Source organism: Scardinius erythrophthalmus, assembly GCF_964197995.2.
Source record: "Scardinius erythrophthalmus genome assembly, chromosome: 19".
NCBI lineage: Eukaryota > Metazoa > Chordata > Actinopteri > Cypriniformes > Leuciscidae > Scardinius > Scardinius erythrophthalmus.
Genome location: NC_138239.1, coordinates 26,527,735 through 26,543,695, shown reverse-complemented (window position 1 = coordinate 26,543,695; position 15,961 = coordinate 26,527,735). Strand labels below are relative to the sequence as shown.

The following is a 15,961-nucleotide window of genomic DNA, read 5'->3' as shown; positions in this document are numbered from 1 at the left end:
CTCATATTAACCATCAGTGATTGCTACATTCATTTCCATTTCAAAAGTAGGGGCTAGTAAGATGTTGTTGTTGTTGTTGTTGTTTTTTTAAAGGAAATTATTTCTTTTTTCAGCAAAGATGCATTAAACTGTGAAAGTGACAGTAAATACATTAGTAATATCACAGATTATTTCTATTTCAAATAAATGCTGTTCTTTTGAAATTTCTATTCATCAAAGATGGGACTAAAAAAATCATCCATGTGTTATCCTCAATGACCATGTCCAGTTTCCATGACAATGTGAAAAAGAAATCAAAATATTCCCCTTTTAGAACGTTGCATATGTTTGTCAGAATCGATACACCGCGAAAGAGTCGGGCTTTCAAACATACTAAGAAGGCTTTAAGTGCCTGAAAGAACCTTCCGGATTTCTTTGAGTATTCTGCTGCTTTTTTAATATACCTCTTGTGTTTGTTTTTTTAATATCAGACATTGAGGATGAATCAGTGTTAGTCAGACTGATGTACAAGCTTGTGTTAGAAGGTCACTGTGCTATAACGTGTTCTCCTCATCCTCCTCTTCAGCTGGGCTGATGCTCAGACTCAGATCCAGAGCATCGCTGCATCTTTTGACCAGGAGGCCGCCGCCATCCTCATGGCCCGCCTGGCCGTCTACAGAGCCGAGACGGAGGAGGGTCCAGATGTTCTACGCTGGCTGGACCGACAACTCATCCGCTTGGTGAGTCTTTCTTCTTTCAGATGGGACTAGCATCATATTTCTTGGTATCAGTCTTTTAGTATTAGGGATGCACAATAATTCTAATTATTTTCTTTAATTTGCAGTGCCAGAAATTTGGAGATTATCATAAAGACGATCCCAACTCATTCCGTTTCTCCGAGACTTTTTCGTTGTATCCTCAGGTACTTACCGCCTGTCTAGCACTCTATGACAGCACTGAACTTAACAGCAAAGCGAAAATGAGATCTTGACTTTGTCTTTGGCAGTTTATGTTCCATCTGAGGAGGTCTCCATTTCTGCAAGTGTTCAACAACAGTCCTGATGAAAGCACCTATTATAGACACCAGTTTATGAGGCAGGATCTGACCCAGTCTCTGATAATGATACAGCCCATCCTGTATGCATACTCATTCAACGGGCCACCAGAGGTAAAAATGCATAATTTCTCCCATTGGACATGTAAAATTTGCATGATTCAGGTGACCAATGAGGGACTTCATAAACGGTAGATACTATGTTCCCTGGGGGAAATTCATGCACTTGCACGCTTTTAATTTTCCCCAAATTGGTTGAAATCAATATATATATAAAATATTTTATTCTTTAGCCATGTCTATATTTAAATTGCCCCTATTATGCTATTTTAAAGGTTCCTAATTTTGTATAGGAGGTCTCCTACAACAGGTTTACATGCATCCAAGGTCAAAAAACACTTAAATTTTCTCATATGCGTTTAAATTCACCTAATTTCTCAAAGATTTTCAAAATGATTCGTTCGAAGCAGTTTGAAGATTCAGTCTCTCTAAACCCCACCTTTCCCTTAGCCTACTGATTGGTGAGTAGCCTACTGTGCTGTGATTGGTCAGATGGCCCAGTCTGTTGTGATTTACAATCTATTTTATACTATATATTGACCAAAGGCAATATAAATCAATTCAAAACCAAAATTAAAGTAAATAAAAACATTTCATAAAACATTGTATAAAGTTTGGCTTCAAAATTTTAGGCCATAGGTGTACATTTTTTGTCATAACTATGAACGAAGAACAATGGCATAAATCACATTTTGACATTGCTAGTGGTGTTTACAGAGAGAATACTTGAGCAAGTAAGTGAGGACTTCCGTGGACAGTGCTCGCGTCTTTACATCTTACTATAAAACTGATAGTGCTCCACTCTGTTCTAATAATAAAGACTCAGAGAAAGAATGTTTTGTTTTACACTTATGCTAGCGAACCAGGCTACAGCTAAATGGTTAACACTTACCCAAACAATAATGGTACAAACGTTAGCCGAGCACAAACGTGAATGACTGATAAAACATTACGGTTTGTAAACCAAAATCTTGATCCATCCTTTGTCTGTCGTTCTAATTACTTGGGAGTAATGATAATCTGCATTAATCGACACAATTGTAGGTAATAGTGGCCCACAGCTGATAAGCAGAACTATTTCAGTAAGAGGGTAATACTGGTTTCAGCTGGTAGTATTATTTAAGGTTAAAAATAACTTGTTTTTTATTATAATAAAAACTTTATTTAATGATATAAGTAAAAGTATAATAAATATGTAATATAGTACACATATTTAGCATAATACTCTCTATAGCTCTTTTTTCTAGCCAACTAATGTGCTATATATTATGGTCATTAAATGGCTTTCCTGAGGTAAATGTTATTTGAGACAATTGTTCTCCAGCTGTTTTATTGACCTCTTTCCGCGGTTGAAAAACACTGATTGATCGATATTATGTATGAGGAATATACATTTCGGTAAGTTGTACGGCCTCTTTCAACATTGTTCATTCGTGTTTATTTACTAGCTAGTAGAGATGATCGGTTCACGTGCCGCTTGGGATCTGCCACGTCACATTTACAAGCGCCAAAATGGTGTTCTTTGAATTTCGTAATTCAATTTTGTTTCGAGATTTTTAAAAAAAATATCATTAGTAACAAGTAGTCTTGTCTGTTGGTCTCCTTGTCCTCTTTGCTTCGCGAATTCTCTGCGTGAGAAAATGGATGTGTGGCGTGTGAAAAGTCTCAATTGCCCGAGTCTCACGGTGAATGCGTGAGGGTTGGCAGCCCTGGTATTAATTCAATGAGCTAAATCACGTGTCATGAGTCATGACTCACATTGATTCTGAAGTGCAGTGTCATGATGATTGTTCTGCACTAGATGTCCCCTGACACAAAAGATTAAAATGTGTTCTGTTTAATTAGTGGACTGTGCTAAATCGCACCATAGGATATACAGACGCTTAGAAGTCTCCATAAATTAAAAGAACATATTGCCAAATATAAGCCTTTACTGTCATATAACATCAAGGATATTTTAGCGGATTCACTCTACATTTAAATTTACATTTAGTCATTTAGCAGACGCTTTTGTCCAAAGCGACTTACAAATTAGGACTAAATCAAGCAAGTCATCATGAAGAGGCAAAAACAACGCAAGAAGTGCTCAAAATACGAAGTTCAGGCATTGTTCACAGTAGCATAAGCCCGATAAGCGAGGATTAAAGGACAAGGAAAGAATATATATATTTTTTTTTAATGAGGGTAAGTGCTCACGAAAGAGATGGGTAAATGCGGTTGTCTCCTGAAACTCTGCAGTATGTATGTGGACATTGGTCCTTTTAGCACCATGACATTTTTTAAAAAAAATGTTTGAATAGATTATGTACAGAAAGCGAGCAAAGAGCACTCCCTTTATAATGCCTGAAGCTGTCAATCACTTCAGTTGCAGAGCGATTGGCCGCAATGTTCAAGGCTGCAAACTATGATGTAATTACAAACCTTTGACAGTCTTTAGACTACAGAGCTTGAAAACAAACAAGCACGGAACTGTTTGAAAGCAGCAGCCTATCAGTGGTTACTGAACTGAGTCGAAATAGTCTTGGCTATTTGACCCGCAGTCCGCCTTTGCCTATTGATTCCCGACCCGCAACGCAAATGACAACAAACATTAATTCCACCCGTTACATCAAATATTAGCGGTTCACCCATCTGACCCAGGAGCCTGAAGTTTGCATGCATTTTAACACAATTATTGTGAGGTAGAAAGCAAGCAAGCAAGCAAGCAGGCAAGTGTTGTATAAATGGGTTGTTTGAAGTCTACATAATGATCTGATGGTCTGTAGTGCTTGTTCTTTAGAAGTACTGAGTGAGTTAAACAACATCAGGGTGATGATAAAACGAGCAACTCAAACTGACGCGCGTTTTCTAATCTGCTTTTAATGGAGGGCTTTATGTCACTTACTGTTTTTCCCTTGACACAGCGAACAGAAGGGGGGAAGTTTCAGGAAAGATGTTTATCAAAGCATCTAATTGACAATGACAGTCCAATAACAGGCTTTGTTTCTTGTTGTTGTAGCCCGTGTTGCTGGACAGCAGCAGTATCTTGCCTGACCGCATCCTCCTCATGGACACCTTCTTCCAGATTCTGATTTACCACGGAGAGGTACGGTGTAAAAAGGGTCCACTTTAGACAGTCTAACTATAAGTAACTTTGAAGCTACATGTCAAATAGCCTTCATTAGAATATTTATAGACTTTTAGGTTAGGGTTAGTAGAATTAGTAGAATGACGTACTTGCGAACAGTGTTGTGGGGAAACGCATTGCAAGTAACTTGAGTTACTTAATCAGATTACTTTTTAAAGTAACTAGTAAAGTAACGCATTACTTTTAAAATTTACAACAAAATATCTATATACTTTATATATTATTATTTACTATAATATACTTTTTCAAATAAGTAACGCAAGTTACTTTGTTTTCCTATTTATTGACTGACAGCTCTCGTCCCAATGTTGAGAAAAATCGTAAGTGCAGAGGCATTGTGTGTGAACATGATGGTTATTGTAGTTCTAGACTAAATTTGAGCATGCATTTACTCATCTCACTTGCACACAAAAAATCAGTCAAATGCAAAATCAGACTATGCAAACCTCCAATAATTAAATGTTAAATAAAACAAATATCTTTATACAATATCTTTAAACAAATATCTTTCATTGTTGACCAATGTACTTTATATTGACTACTAAAAATGACCTTTTTTTTGGTGAAAAAAAAGTTTTAATTTGGTGATTTGAAAGTTGAAAGTTTTGTTTGAGCTGCGCCCTCTACTGTACACGCATACATTTGCACTTCCTTTAGTCTGAGGCTTATTATTTCAACATACTTTTCTTAATAAGTAACTAAGTAACGAAATTAGCTACTTTTTAATGGAGTAATGCATTACTTTTCAAAGTAACTTTCCCCAACACAGCTTGCGAAGTTAATCATAGTCAGTAGAATGTCTTTTGGGTAGCATCAGAATGATGGTAAGATATTAAGCGGACTGTCTACTAATACTCTGACTGCTAGTTGACATGTGGTTGCAAAGTTACTTATAGTTTTTAGAATGTCAAAATAAGGTGTTACTGTATATCACAGCACATATTCTGCCTTCCAATTGCACTGTGGTATATTTTTCCCTGTGACTGAGTAGATGTTGGTTTAACGCCAAGTCTTTTTCATGTGTTCAATAATTAAGAATGCAGTCTGTTTTCTTGGTCTCGGTCTCGGAGCTGTTCAATAATCTGAGCTCATGAAATCAGAGCCAGTTTTGCACTGAAACAATTTTAAACTTGGCTGTGTTGCAGCAGACAGACATTTTCTGGTGAAAGCTTGTAGGTGTCTCGCTGAAGTACGGGTAATGAAGTGAAATATACAAATAAAAAAATAAAAATGAAGTGAGATGTTCCCATAGTCACAGCTCAAAAAATCCTTTTATTAGCAGTAGTAAATACATTTTCAGATTGATCATATTATAGTATGACTTCTGACAGATATGTTTTCCCTCATGTAGACGGTGTCTCAGTGGCGTAAAGCCGGGTACCAGGACATGCCCGAGTATGAGAACTTCCGCCACCTGCTCCAGGCTCCCGTGGATGATGCCCAAGAGCTTCTACACACTCGTTTCCCCATGCCACGCTACATCGACACAGAGCATGGCGGCAGTCAGGTACAGGCGATGTGATGACATAGTTTCTTTCCTGGATATTTATGAGGCACTCATACTGCATACTCAACGGGTTACACTGATTTAGTCTAAAATTATATGAGAGTTTAGTTGAAAAGTAATATTAAAGGTCATTAATTTTCATAATTCAAAATGAAAGGTCATTCAAGGGCAGAGCATGTGAGCGAACTGGAGCGTTGTGACTCTCCTCTCAATATTTCGCTCTATGACAGTGTGCTCCACTCAATCGCTCACGGCCCAAGCAAACGCTCCACTCGTGTACCGCTCACTCTCACCGGTAAATTTCTCAATTATGTAGGCCTATAGATAACAGTTATGATATTTGTGGCTTTAAAGCAATATTTTATTAAAGCTGCAGTCCGTAGCTTTTTGGGGTTAAAAATTATTCAAAAGAAATTTTTGAGCAAGTACATAACCAGCCAGTGTTCAAAACTCTCTGCTTGCCTTAGCTCGATTCAAAATGGTAAGCTTGAAACAACGGTTTTAATTCCAGTGGTACTGGTGGATTTCCGCCGGAAATTCGAGCATGTTATTGCGTCATTACATCACATCTGTAAACATAAAGAAGGTGTCTCGGCTAGTAGGCTATGTTGAGTGTGAGGATGTTGGAGGTGGAGAGTTATTGCCTTTTCTCGCAGCACTTGATATAATTAAACTTAGCAATTTTATGGCGGACCAGAAAGGTTCAAACGACAATCACCAGTGATAACTGGAGATTCACCCATTGTTAAACGCGAAAGACTTTTAAAAAAAGACTAAAAAAAGAGACTGCAACTGGCCCATGCGAAAACAAGGACAAATAATCGGAATGGCATTAAATGTAGTCACGCAATGCTGATTTGAGAGCAAAGTATAATTTGCACGGTTTGACGTGATTTGATAAGCGATCGTTAGATTTAATCAGCGCGATTTACTGCAATGCTTTTCCCCCCTTATAGTTGGTCAGAACAAAAGTTACTTACTTGTTCAGACGACATTTTCCGGTGAAAATTCTTATGTTGGTCATACTTCCAAAAAGTAGAATCTGTAATTGCGAATGGCAGTATCCATTATCCAGTATCCAGATTGACAGCTGCACATTCTCCTCAAAACTATGGATTCATCCGCGCTGTGATAATTCCGCGAATAACTGCAATTGCAGATTTCGAACAGAGATGGCGACAAAGTAGTAGACCATAAATAAAGTGATGTGACTTGACTGGATAGTGCCAAATTGAAGAGCAAGTGCAAACATATCCACATCACTATGATCAGGTGATTTCTCACCGCTGTTATTTTTATTTTAAACGTCTTTTTACCCATAAGCAAAAAAGCAAAACAGGACTTCGCTGTTAGTAGATCACTAAATGAATCTTTTGCTAAATCAGTTTCTCCACACTCCCTTTCGATTTCTTCTCCCTCTTCGTTCTTAACTTTGAAGTTTACTGTGCATTTATGCATAAGGTTCACAACTTCATTAAACAATTTTTGAACTCCATAACCTTAGACCTATTGCTTATTTCACATATATTGGAACCAGCATATCACAGAGCATTCTAGGTTGCGTGAGCGGCCCTGAGCGAGCGGAGCAGAATCTTCAGAAAGGCGCTCTCCGCTCTGCTCACATGCTCTGTTAAAATAGTTGAAAATTTTGTCATCATTTACTCACCCTCCTGTTGTTCCAAACCCTTAAGACTTTTATTCAACTTCAGAACACAAATGAACACATTTTTTTTTCATAGATTTGTTTCTCCTTTGAAAGTCTATTGACCCAAAACTTTTACTCTTCAAAATGATCGTAAAATAAATCCATATGAATTGAGGGGTTTAATCCAAATCTTCAATAGAGACACAAATTATATGATCGACATATTTAATTTAGCCATTTTTGATCAGCAACATTTTTTACAGCATTCAATTTTGGTAAACGCACTCAAGCATGCTTACTTGCAAGAACCAATGAGGTTCATTCTCGTGCGTCACACCCACACCTTTTGAGCTTCCACAAGAATCAATGAGGTTTGTTCTCGCGCATTAAGCAAGTACAGTTGAGCTTCTGTTTATGTTCTCTGATCAATGTTTATATGTGAATAAAAGCCTGAATTCAATCTGTTCATCGTATAATGTAATCATGTCTCTTTCGAAGAGTTGTATTAAATTGCTTGATTCATATGGATTTATTTTACATTGCCTTTATGAACGTTTTGAAGCGTCAGAGGTTTGTTTGAACACACTTTCAATGAAGCGACAAAAATCTTTCAGAATTCATTAAAAATATATTAATTTGTGCTCTGATGATGAACAAAAGTCTTCAGGGTTTGGAACAACATTAAGGTGAGTAAATGACAGAATTTTCATTTTGGGTGAATAACCCTTTAATATTCACAGACCTTTATGATCTTAATTAAATAAAGCAATAAGCCACAAGCTGTTGTGTAATATGAGATTTGTTCATAAAATCTACATGGACAGCTGCCTTGTAAGGTGCCTTCTAACAGAAATGAAGCTTAAAAAGTGACTGATTACAGATACTTGTACTTGGCAGCAACTCTGCACTCGAGTTGATTTCAATCAATCTGATATTAGCATGTTGCCAAGCGATAATCTTATAAGCACAGTTTCTGGTAAAATAGATAAAAGATTCATTGAATTGGATTGTCAATACTATTAGGGATTTAATCAAATATATTTGTAATAGAGCTGTTAATAGATGAAATAACCCGAACCCAAACCCTAACCTAACAGTCTACTAATTCTCTAGTGAGAGTTTGTTGACATGAATTTGCAAAGTTACTTATAGTTAATAGAATGTCTAAAGTGGACAATAATAAAGTGTAACCAACATTGTTGCTCATCTTGCCCCAGTGCATTTTTGGTTTTCCCTCTTCTGCCTAATTTTTTTACATAGCCTTCATATTGGGAGCACACAAATGATGCCTTAAATTGCTGTCTAGGTGGGCAGGTCACTAAGTTTTGGAGCAGAACCCTCTTAATTGTGCTAAAAATCACAGTACCATGGTGGATTATTGCTTTTTTAAATGGAATGGTAGGAACAGTTGTAATATAAAAGATGCCCATTTTCAATAAACAGTTGAATTGATTCATTATAATGAGAAAACCCAAACAAACAAGCAGTTCTTCTGCCAAGTAGTATAGTTCATTAGCCTGATGGAGGTTTATGGTTGCCAAGCAGCATAAAAAAAGCAAAGATCATTCTCTGTGTTGCAGCCAACATTTAAGTGCACTTGGCTCTTGAATATGGAATTCAGCTGATGTTTGGTCACACATGAAAACCCAATGTGTGTGTGTGTGTGTGTGTGCGTGTACTTGTACAACTATCTTTGTAAGGACCAGTTTGAGTTTTAGACCATTGGAGTGAGGACAAAGAGAGTAAAGTGAGGACATTTTGGCCGGTCCTCACTTTCTGAGACCCCTTTAAAGGCCTGTTTGAGGGTCAAGACATGGTTTTAGGGATAAGGTTATAATTAGGTTAAGGGTAGGTTTAGGGTAAGGGTTCGGGTTAGGCAATTAGTTGTGATGGGTAAGGTTAGGGTAAGCGGCTAGAGATTGCATTGAGCCAATGAATGTCCTCCTAAAGATAGATGTACAAGAATGTGTGTGTGTGTAGGCCTACCGGCTATTTTACAACCGATTTTTACAGCATGATCTATCAATTCTTTTAAATAATGGATTTGGTTTGAATGAGCCATGTTGTTTAATAGCAAACGACAGTTGTTTGAATACAGTAATTTTGGATTAGTCAATGCAAATATTTATAAATTGCTTTACAAAACCACCTCCATTTTCTCAAGCCTTGATAAATGACGGCTCAAATGGAAGGTGCTACTTTGAAAACAGTTTTTCTGACAGCTCTTCAGTCAATTTCTACACTTGAGAAACTCGCCCTCTAGGATTTTTAAATGCTGCTTGTGAATAAATGACTGTAATGGGTCATCAACTGTTTTGCATATTAATACACTGTTTTTAGGGTCTGGAAATTTACCACGATTTATTTATTTTTCTTTGCCTCCAGGCTCGTTTCCTTCTCTCCAAAGTGAATCCTTCTCAGACTCACAACAACATGTATGCATGGGGTCAGGTGAGTGCTGTATATTTTACCAACACAAGAACATTTCCTTTGAGAGGAATATTGATTAGTCTACTGTAAGCTGTTGTTATACAACAATGTGAACGTCTTTTTTTTTCTAATATTCACCGCCGCTGATTGAATCACACTTCCTGTGTTTGTGTAGGAGTCTGGCGCACCCATTCTGACAGACGACGTGAGTCTTCAGGTGTTTATGGATCATCTGAAAAAGCTGGCAGTTTCCAGCGCTGCATAAGAGCCTTCAATCGTCAATCTTTTTTGTCAGTAACACACAGCCAGCAGGATTACATTGGCACTGCCCTCAGTTTTTTCCATTTATTTAATGCAAATATGGAGCCCAGACCTTTTGCAAACTTTGCAAACACCGCATCCTCATAACACTACATGTTGAGTATACATCAGGACAAGATATATGTTTCTGTTTTAATCAGAATGAATTTAGCTACTTGAGTGATGTGGCTACATGGTTTAAGAAATAGTTTACATAAAAAAGACATTTCAGTCATTCTTTACTCACTCATTCCATTCCAAACCCTGCCTTTTTTTTGTCCTTGGACACAAACTGAAATTTTTAAAAGAATTGTTAGTCTTTTGAAGCCATATGATAACTTTCTAGTTGTCTAGTCAGCATCTCCCTTAAATTCACGGTCTGGTATTTTCCTCCAAAATTCAAAAATGGCGTGTTGCTTACTACACAAACAAAAAACACTGCCGTTTTTGGTTGATGGCTTTTTTGCACCATTTTTGAATGTACACATGCGCTAGACATGAAATATCTGAATAATGACTTTGGTCTGTTCCCTCTACAAAGCTATCGTACGGCTTCAGAAAACCTGGAATGAGTCATATCGATTATTTTTATTGTGCTTTTTTTCTTGTGGCAAAAACGACAACAATTCTTTAAAAATTATTACTTTGTGTTTAATGGAAAAAAATAACAGCATACGGGTTTGGAACAACATCAGGGTGATTAAATAATGATGGAACATACTTTTTTTTTGACTGAACTGTTGCTTCAAATCTAATGTTTACATGTATGAAGCTCTGTGGTGAGACCTCATGTTGAACGGAGGGAGGAAACTAGTTCTTTTTAGCATACCTGCTGCAGATACTTTTGTTTTCCCAGTCATGGAAGGTGAAAGCTGTGCCAATGTAGCCAATTAAGCATGAGCGCTCGAACGCCGCCTCTAGCCAACAGCGCAGAACAATGGCTTATTTTTAGAACCTGTGCGCGTTTCTCATCTCGTTGCTGTTGATGGTTTGTGTTTCACCACAAGGTTGAGTGGCCCGTTCCAAACACAGACTTGCGGAATTTGTAAGCTGCCTTTCTGTCTGTCGCTCTGATATTTATGAGCCAGTATTGTATGTTTTGTTTCTAATAAAACCAGCTTCATGATCCCAGCTGGTCTGCATTGTTCAAATTTTGAATTTTGAAAACTGAAAACTATTCTTTCTTTGTCACTCTTGCCTTTCAATGAGTCTCAAAGGACACGGAAGCCTATGTGTGTGTCTCTATTTTCAATGAAAGAATAGTTAAACACTGTCGTCATTTTCTCACCCTCATGTCATTCCAGGCTGCATGACTTTCTTGCATCTGTGGAACAATGAGGTTTTGTGTCATCTCTGAGTTTGTCTTTACCATACAGGAGGCTTTGATTGACATGAGGGTGAAATATTCCTTTAACAGAGCGCAACTATTGCATGTTCCACAAGAGTTTGTGTTGGTGTGCAAAATAATTAATTGCATTACACCATCATCAAATATGATAGCACGGTCTACATCCAACACAAAGACTCAGAGATTTGCTTTAAAGAAAAATTACTTGCCCACTGACAGCATTTGTGTGGTTGTTTTCACTGATGACCACATGGGAGCAGCAATTAACTAAGAGAGCATTGGTTCAACTGCAATTATTGGAGAAGTCAAAAGTTCTTTTAAATGACGTATGTAAATGATTAATCTCTCACAGCAGTTGATCCAAATTTTTATGGAAAGACGATTACTGATTCATGCCTTCTGTGTTCATTATTTCAGAACTCATCATGCTATTCCCAGTTAAGGTTTCTCATCAGTCTCCCTATGCATACTTATATGGATTGTCCTGTCAAATAGGCATGCCTAGATTTTCATGCTTATTAAATTAATCAATTTACCTGCATTAGGCCGGTATGAAAAGGATATTAGTTTCACCCCCTGAGCACAATGTAATGTCATCTATATTCTGATCCTATAATGCATTCTGAAACTCTTTTCACACTGATTTCAGCTCAATGGTTGTGAAAGTCTGTTACTACAATTTTAAATTCCTCCTGTAGCCTCCTATATTATTTTCTTACGTTTTGTTATATTTACCTCTCTGTCAATTCATTCCAAAGTTGCATAACAAATGCTAAAGAAATGTGTCTGAAGAACATGCTTTACTTGATGATTTGGAGAAGAGAGTAGTTGGATACCGTGACTTTGTGGTCGTTTATTGCAATTGTACATACAAATTAGTCTGTATTTGAGAGCTCCCTGTCTCTCCATGGAAAATAGTCATTTTGTAGCAATAAAAACCCAAATCATGGTTGGTGTCCTGATGCATTTTATAAGCACTGCGGTGCAGAATGCAAGCAGGTTGTAGACACTGAGAGTAGAAACACATCATATTGCCACAGACAATATTCCCAAACTTTATTGCTATGATTCCATGACAGTCTCATAGATTTGACCGACTTGATCTTAGATAACAATCTTTTACTTAGATCATTGCCAAGGGGCAGAAAATTATGAATTCTCACGCTTGTTAAGACAAATTAAGACATGTCTCTACCAAAACCACATCTGGAGTGTTGTTAAACCCGTTGTCTTGAGAATTATCTTATCTCCTGCCAGAAATGCTCCATTAATTATTGACAGAGATCTGCTGCATTTTGGTACAAAATATGCGCTTTAATTTTTCATTTTAATTTGATGATAAAATCTCAATTGCTCACTGGAAGAAATTCAGTGCTACAGATTTTAGGTCAATGTGTTTCACTTTTCCAATTCATTAGGCATGATAGATCCAGCTAATTAACCCACACATACTGGCCTCTCACAGATGGGTGGAAATTTACTCATTACACATAATGAAGGTATGTCTTGCTGATTGAAATTCTCGAAATATCTCTAGATTGAGAATGTTTGATAAATTAACAAACTCATGGCAGCCTCATTCAGGCATATTTGAATGCTCACATAACGTCACATTAACCACAAGCAGGATTGAAATGCCTGCCTACATAAATGATCCCAGATTTATTTATTTTTTTATTTTTTTGCAGTTTTGTCTATAGATAATATAATCAGGTCTTTCAAATAACCTTTGAAGAAGCTGATATTTTATATTCAGGACAACTGTGTCTTTTAAGCTGGTTGCTTTAGAGTCTAGATTGAAAAGGCTGTACATGAGGATGAGCTCATAGTTTATCTGTGATTCTATTAGTACAGTAATGTCACAAAATAGAGTGACAGAGAGTATCTGACTGTGCATCAGAAGTGAATCGAGAGGACATGCTGAAACGCTACTGCCACGGATAAAGGGCTTTCTATGGTGTTATTTGAAAAATGTACAAATGTTGCTTTTTTTAAAGGGAAAAAAAGGGAACAATTTTGGCAGCTGTGATTGCCAGAACATTGCTGTAAAAATATGGTAGATTAAACTTGTTACAGTCAAACAAAAACAACAACCTGTATTTCATTAACTAAAGTAGTGTTAATATTGAAAACAACCTTAAATGGTGTTAAAGAGAAAGCTACATATTAAGTCAAAGTTAATCCATCCATCCACTCATCCATCTATCCATAGACCCACTCATCCACCCACTCATCCATCCATTCATCCATTCATAGACCCTCTCATCCATCCACTCATCCACCCACCCACTCATCCATCCACTCATCCATCCATAGACCCTCTCATCCATCCACCCACCCACTCATCCATTCACTCATCCATCCATAGACCCTCTCATCCATCCACCCACCCACTCATCCATCCACTCATCCATCCACTCATCCATCCATAGACCCTCTCATCCATCCATAGACCCACTCATCCAGCCACTCATCCATCCATAGACCCACTCATCCAGCCACTCATCCATCCATAGACCCACTCATCCAGCCACTCTTTCATCCATAGACCCACTCATCCATCCATCCATCCACACATAGACTGCCATGATGCTATGATATTGCTATGCAGTTGCTGAGATTGTCTGAGTTGTTGTCAGTGGTTTGCTATGGTGATAATAATAATGGACCTTATTCACAGTATATGCCATATCATTTTTTTTTCACAAATACAAAAGAGAATCTGAGGGATAGATGTACAGTCTGACAGTACAACTGTCCAACCTGTATGTCTCTAGTAAAAAATGGAATCAATGCTAAGGGGCACGATACTTGACAAGTTTAATAGCCTACTTGGAGTTAGCAGTTTGTTCATATCCCTAAACCTAAGCACTACTATTAAATTTACCACAAATGCCTCAGAGGTTACTTTTCACTCAAAACTCAAAAGATTCAACACCTTACATATAGCATTTTAAAGCAGTTTAAATCAAATCTGCTAAGTGTGCTTTCAAAGAAAACATGCCTGCAGCATGTTAACTTTGAGCTCTGGCTTGTGTTATTCAAAGGTTTTAAATTACAGTTATTTATGTAATAAAAAAGACTATATTCTTGTATGGCAATGAATTGCGGTTAATGTTTCCATGGCAACCATGCATCTCCGGTTACTTTTTCGGCATATCATTATCTGAGGGAATTTAATCCAGAATTGACTGCCAAGACTTTACTTTTACGCTGTCACTTGGCTTCAAATATTCGTCTGAAAACTGTCTGACACTAAGGGTCTGCTTATACAACACCATTTTCAACTAAAATGGAAAACCTTTTCTGCGTTTTGTCCGCTCATTCACACGACGACGGCGTTTTGGGGGCCTGAAAACGCAAACTTTTGAAAACTAGTTCTAGTAATGATACATCTATCGTCTCTATTTGTAAAAATGGTAATGTCATGCGCATGCATATTATGTGTTCAGTCTTTAGGCATCTAGTGTTTCTTTACAAAGTGACATCGCCCACTACTGGCCAGAATAAAGCATTTTTAATAATTTTCGTGGATCCGGGTGAACGAGGATCGTTTTAAAGGAGAACTCCGGTCAATTTTAACATTGAGCTAATTTTTTTGTACATTTGGAGTGCTGTCAATACAGAGAACAACGACAAAAATCGGTGTTGCCTACACCGAGTTATTCTATTTTTAAAATTTGCACCCTGTTGACTTCAATGGGGCAAGTTTTAAACCTGCTTTTAGCATCTTAACATCCTTCATGTGTCATTACAAGTGCACAGGTCATGTGAGTGATTCCTTCAGAGTGAACACGAGTGAATATGACTGCAGTAGATGTGAAAGATATGTATAAAAATGATGTTATTTAAGCCAGCGCAAATACCTGTGTTTACATCCTGTTTTCGGTTGAAGTCCAAAGTAGTCGATTGCCGAGTTCACGCGCATAGGTTTAGTTACCTATGATCACGTGCGTGAACTCGGCAATCGACTACTTTGGACTTCAACCGAAAACAGGATGTAAACACAGGTATTTGCAGTTTAAAAACACACGCAAATAGCATATAAAACAACTCATGAGCAAAGCGCAGAGCAGCTCCCTAATGCTATGCAATGCAATCACTCACCGTAAGCACTCGAGACGCTACAGAGGGTAAATCCAACTTGTAAAACCTGGCAAATGTGTTCTGAGAAGACCAGCCAGCCGCAAGACATAAATCTTGAATAGACGTACCTTTAGTCCAGGCCCACGAGGAGGCGATCGCCCTGGTCGAATGGGCCTTAACGTTAAGGGGGCATTCCTGCCCTAGGCGATCATAAGCCAAAACAATAGCGTCCACAATCCAGTGAGCAAGCCTCTGTTTAGAGACCCCCCCCCCCCCCCGTCCCTTGTTACACTCACCGAAGCACACAAAGAGCTGGTCCGATTGTCGAAAAGCGGCCGCGTGAATTATATATTCCCGGAGCGCTCTGACTGGGCAAACAGCACTCTGAGCATCCGAACCCTGAGAGGTAGATGGCTCAGCGGACA

At 37.9% G+C, this 15,961-nt stretch overlaps 1 protein-coding gene across 1 annotated transcript in view; it reads left to right on the top strand.

Annotated features, from left to right (window-relative positions):
- Positions 1 to 11,233, top strand: part of sec23a (Sec23 homolog A, coat complex II component) — a 33,245-nt gene extending 22,012 nt beyond the window's left edge. The window contains exons 14-20 of the mRNA XM_081347725.1: positions 566 to 719; positions 824 to 901; positions 986 to 1,147; positions 4,092 to 4,178; positions 5,572 to 5,727; positions 9,758 to 9,823; positions 9,978 to 11,233. Coding sequence (XP_081203851.1) covers positions 566 to 719; positions 824 to 901; positions 986 to 1,147; positions 4,092 to 4,178; positions 5,572 to 5,727; positions 9,758 to 9,823; positions 9,978 to 10,067 — 793 coding nt within the window. The 3' untranslated portion in view covers positions 10,068 to 11,233. The remainder of the gene's footprint in view (positions 1 to 565; positions 720 to 823; positions 902 to 985; positions 1,148 to 4,091; positions 4,179 to 5,571; positions 5,728 to 9,757; positions 9,824 to 9,977) is intronic.
- The last annotated feature ends 4,728 nt before the right edge of the window (positions 11,234 to 15,961 follow it).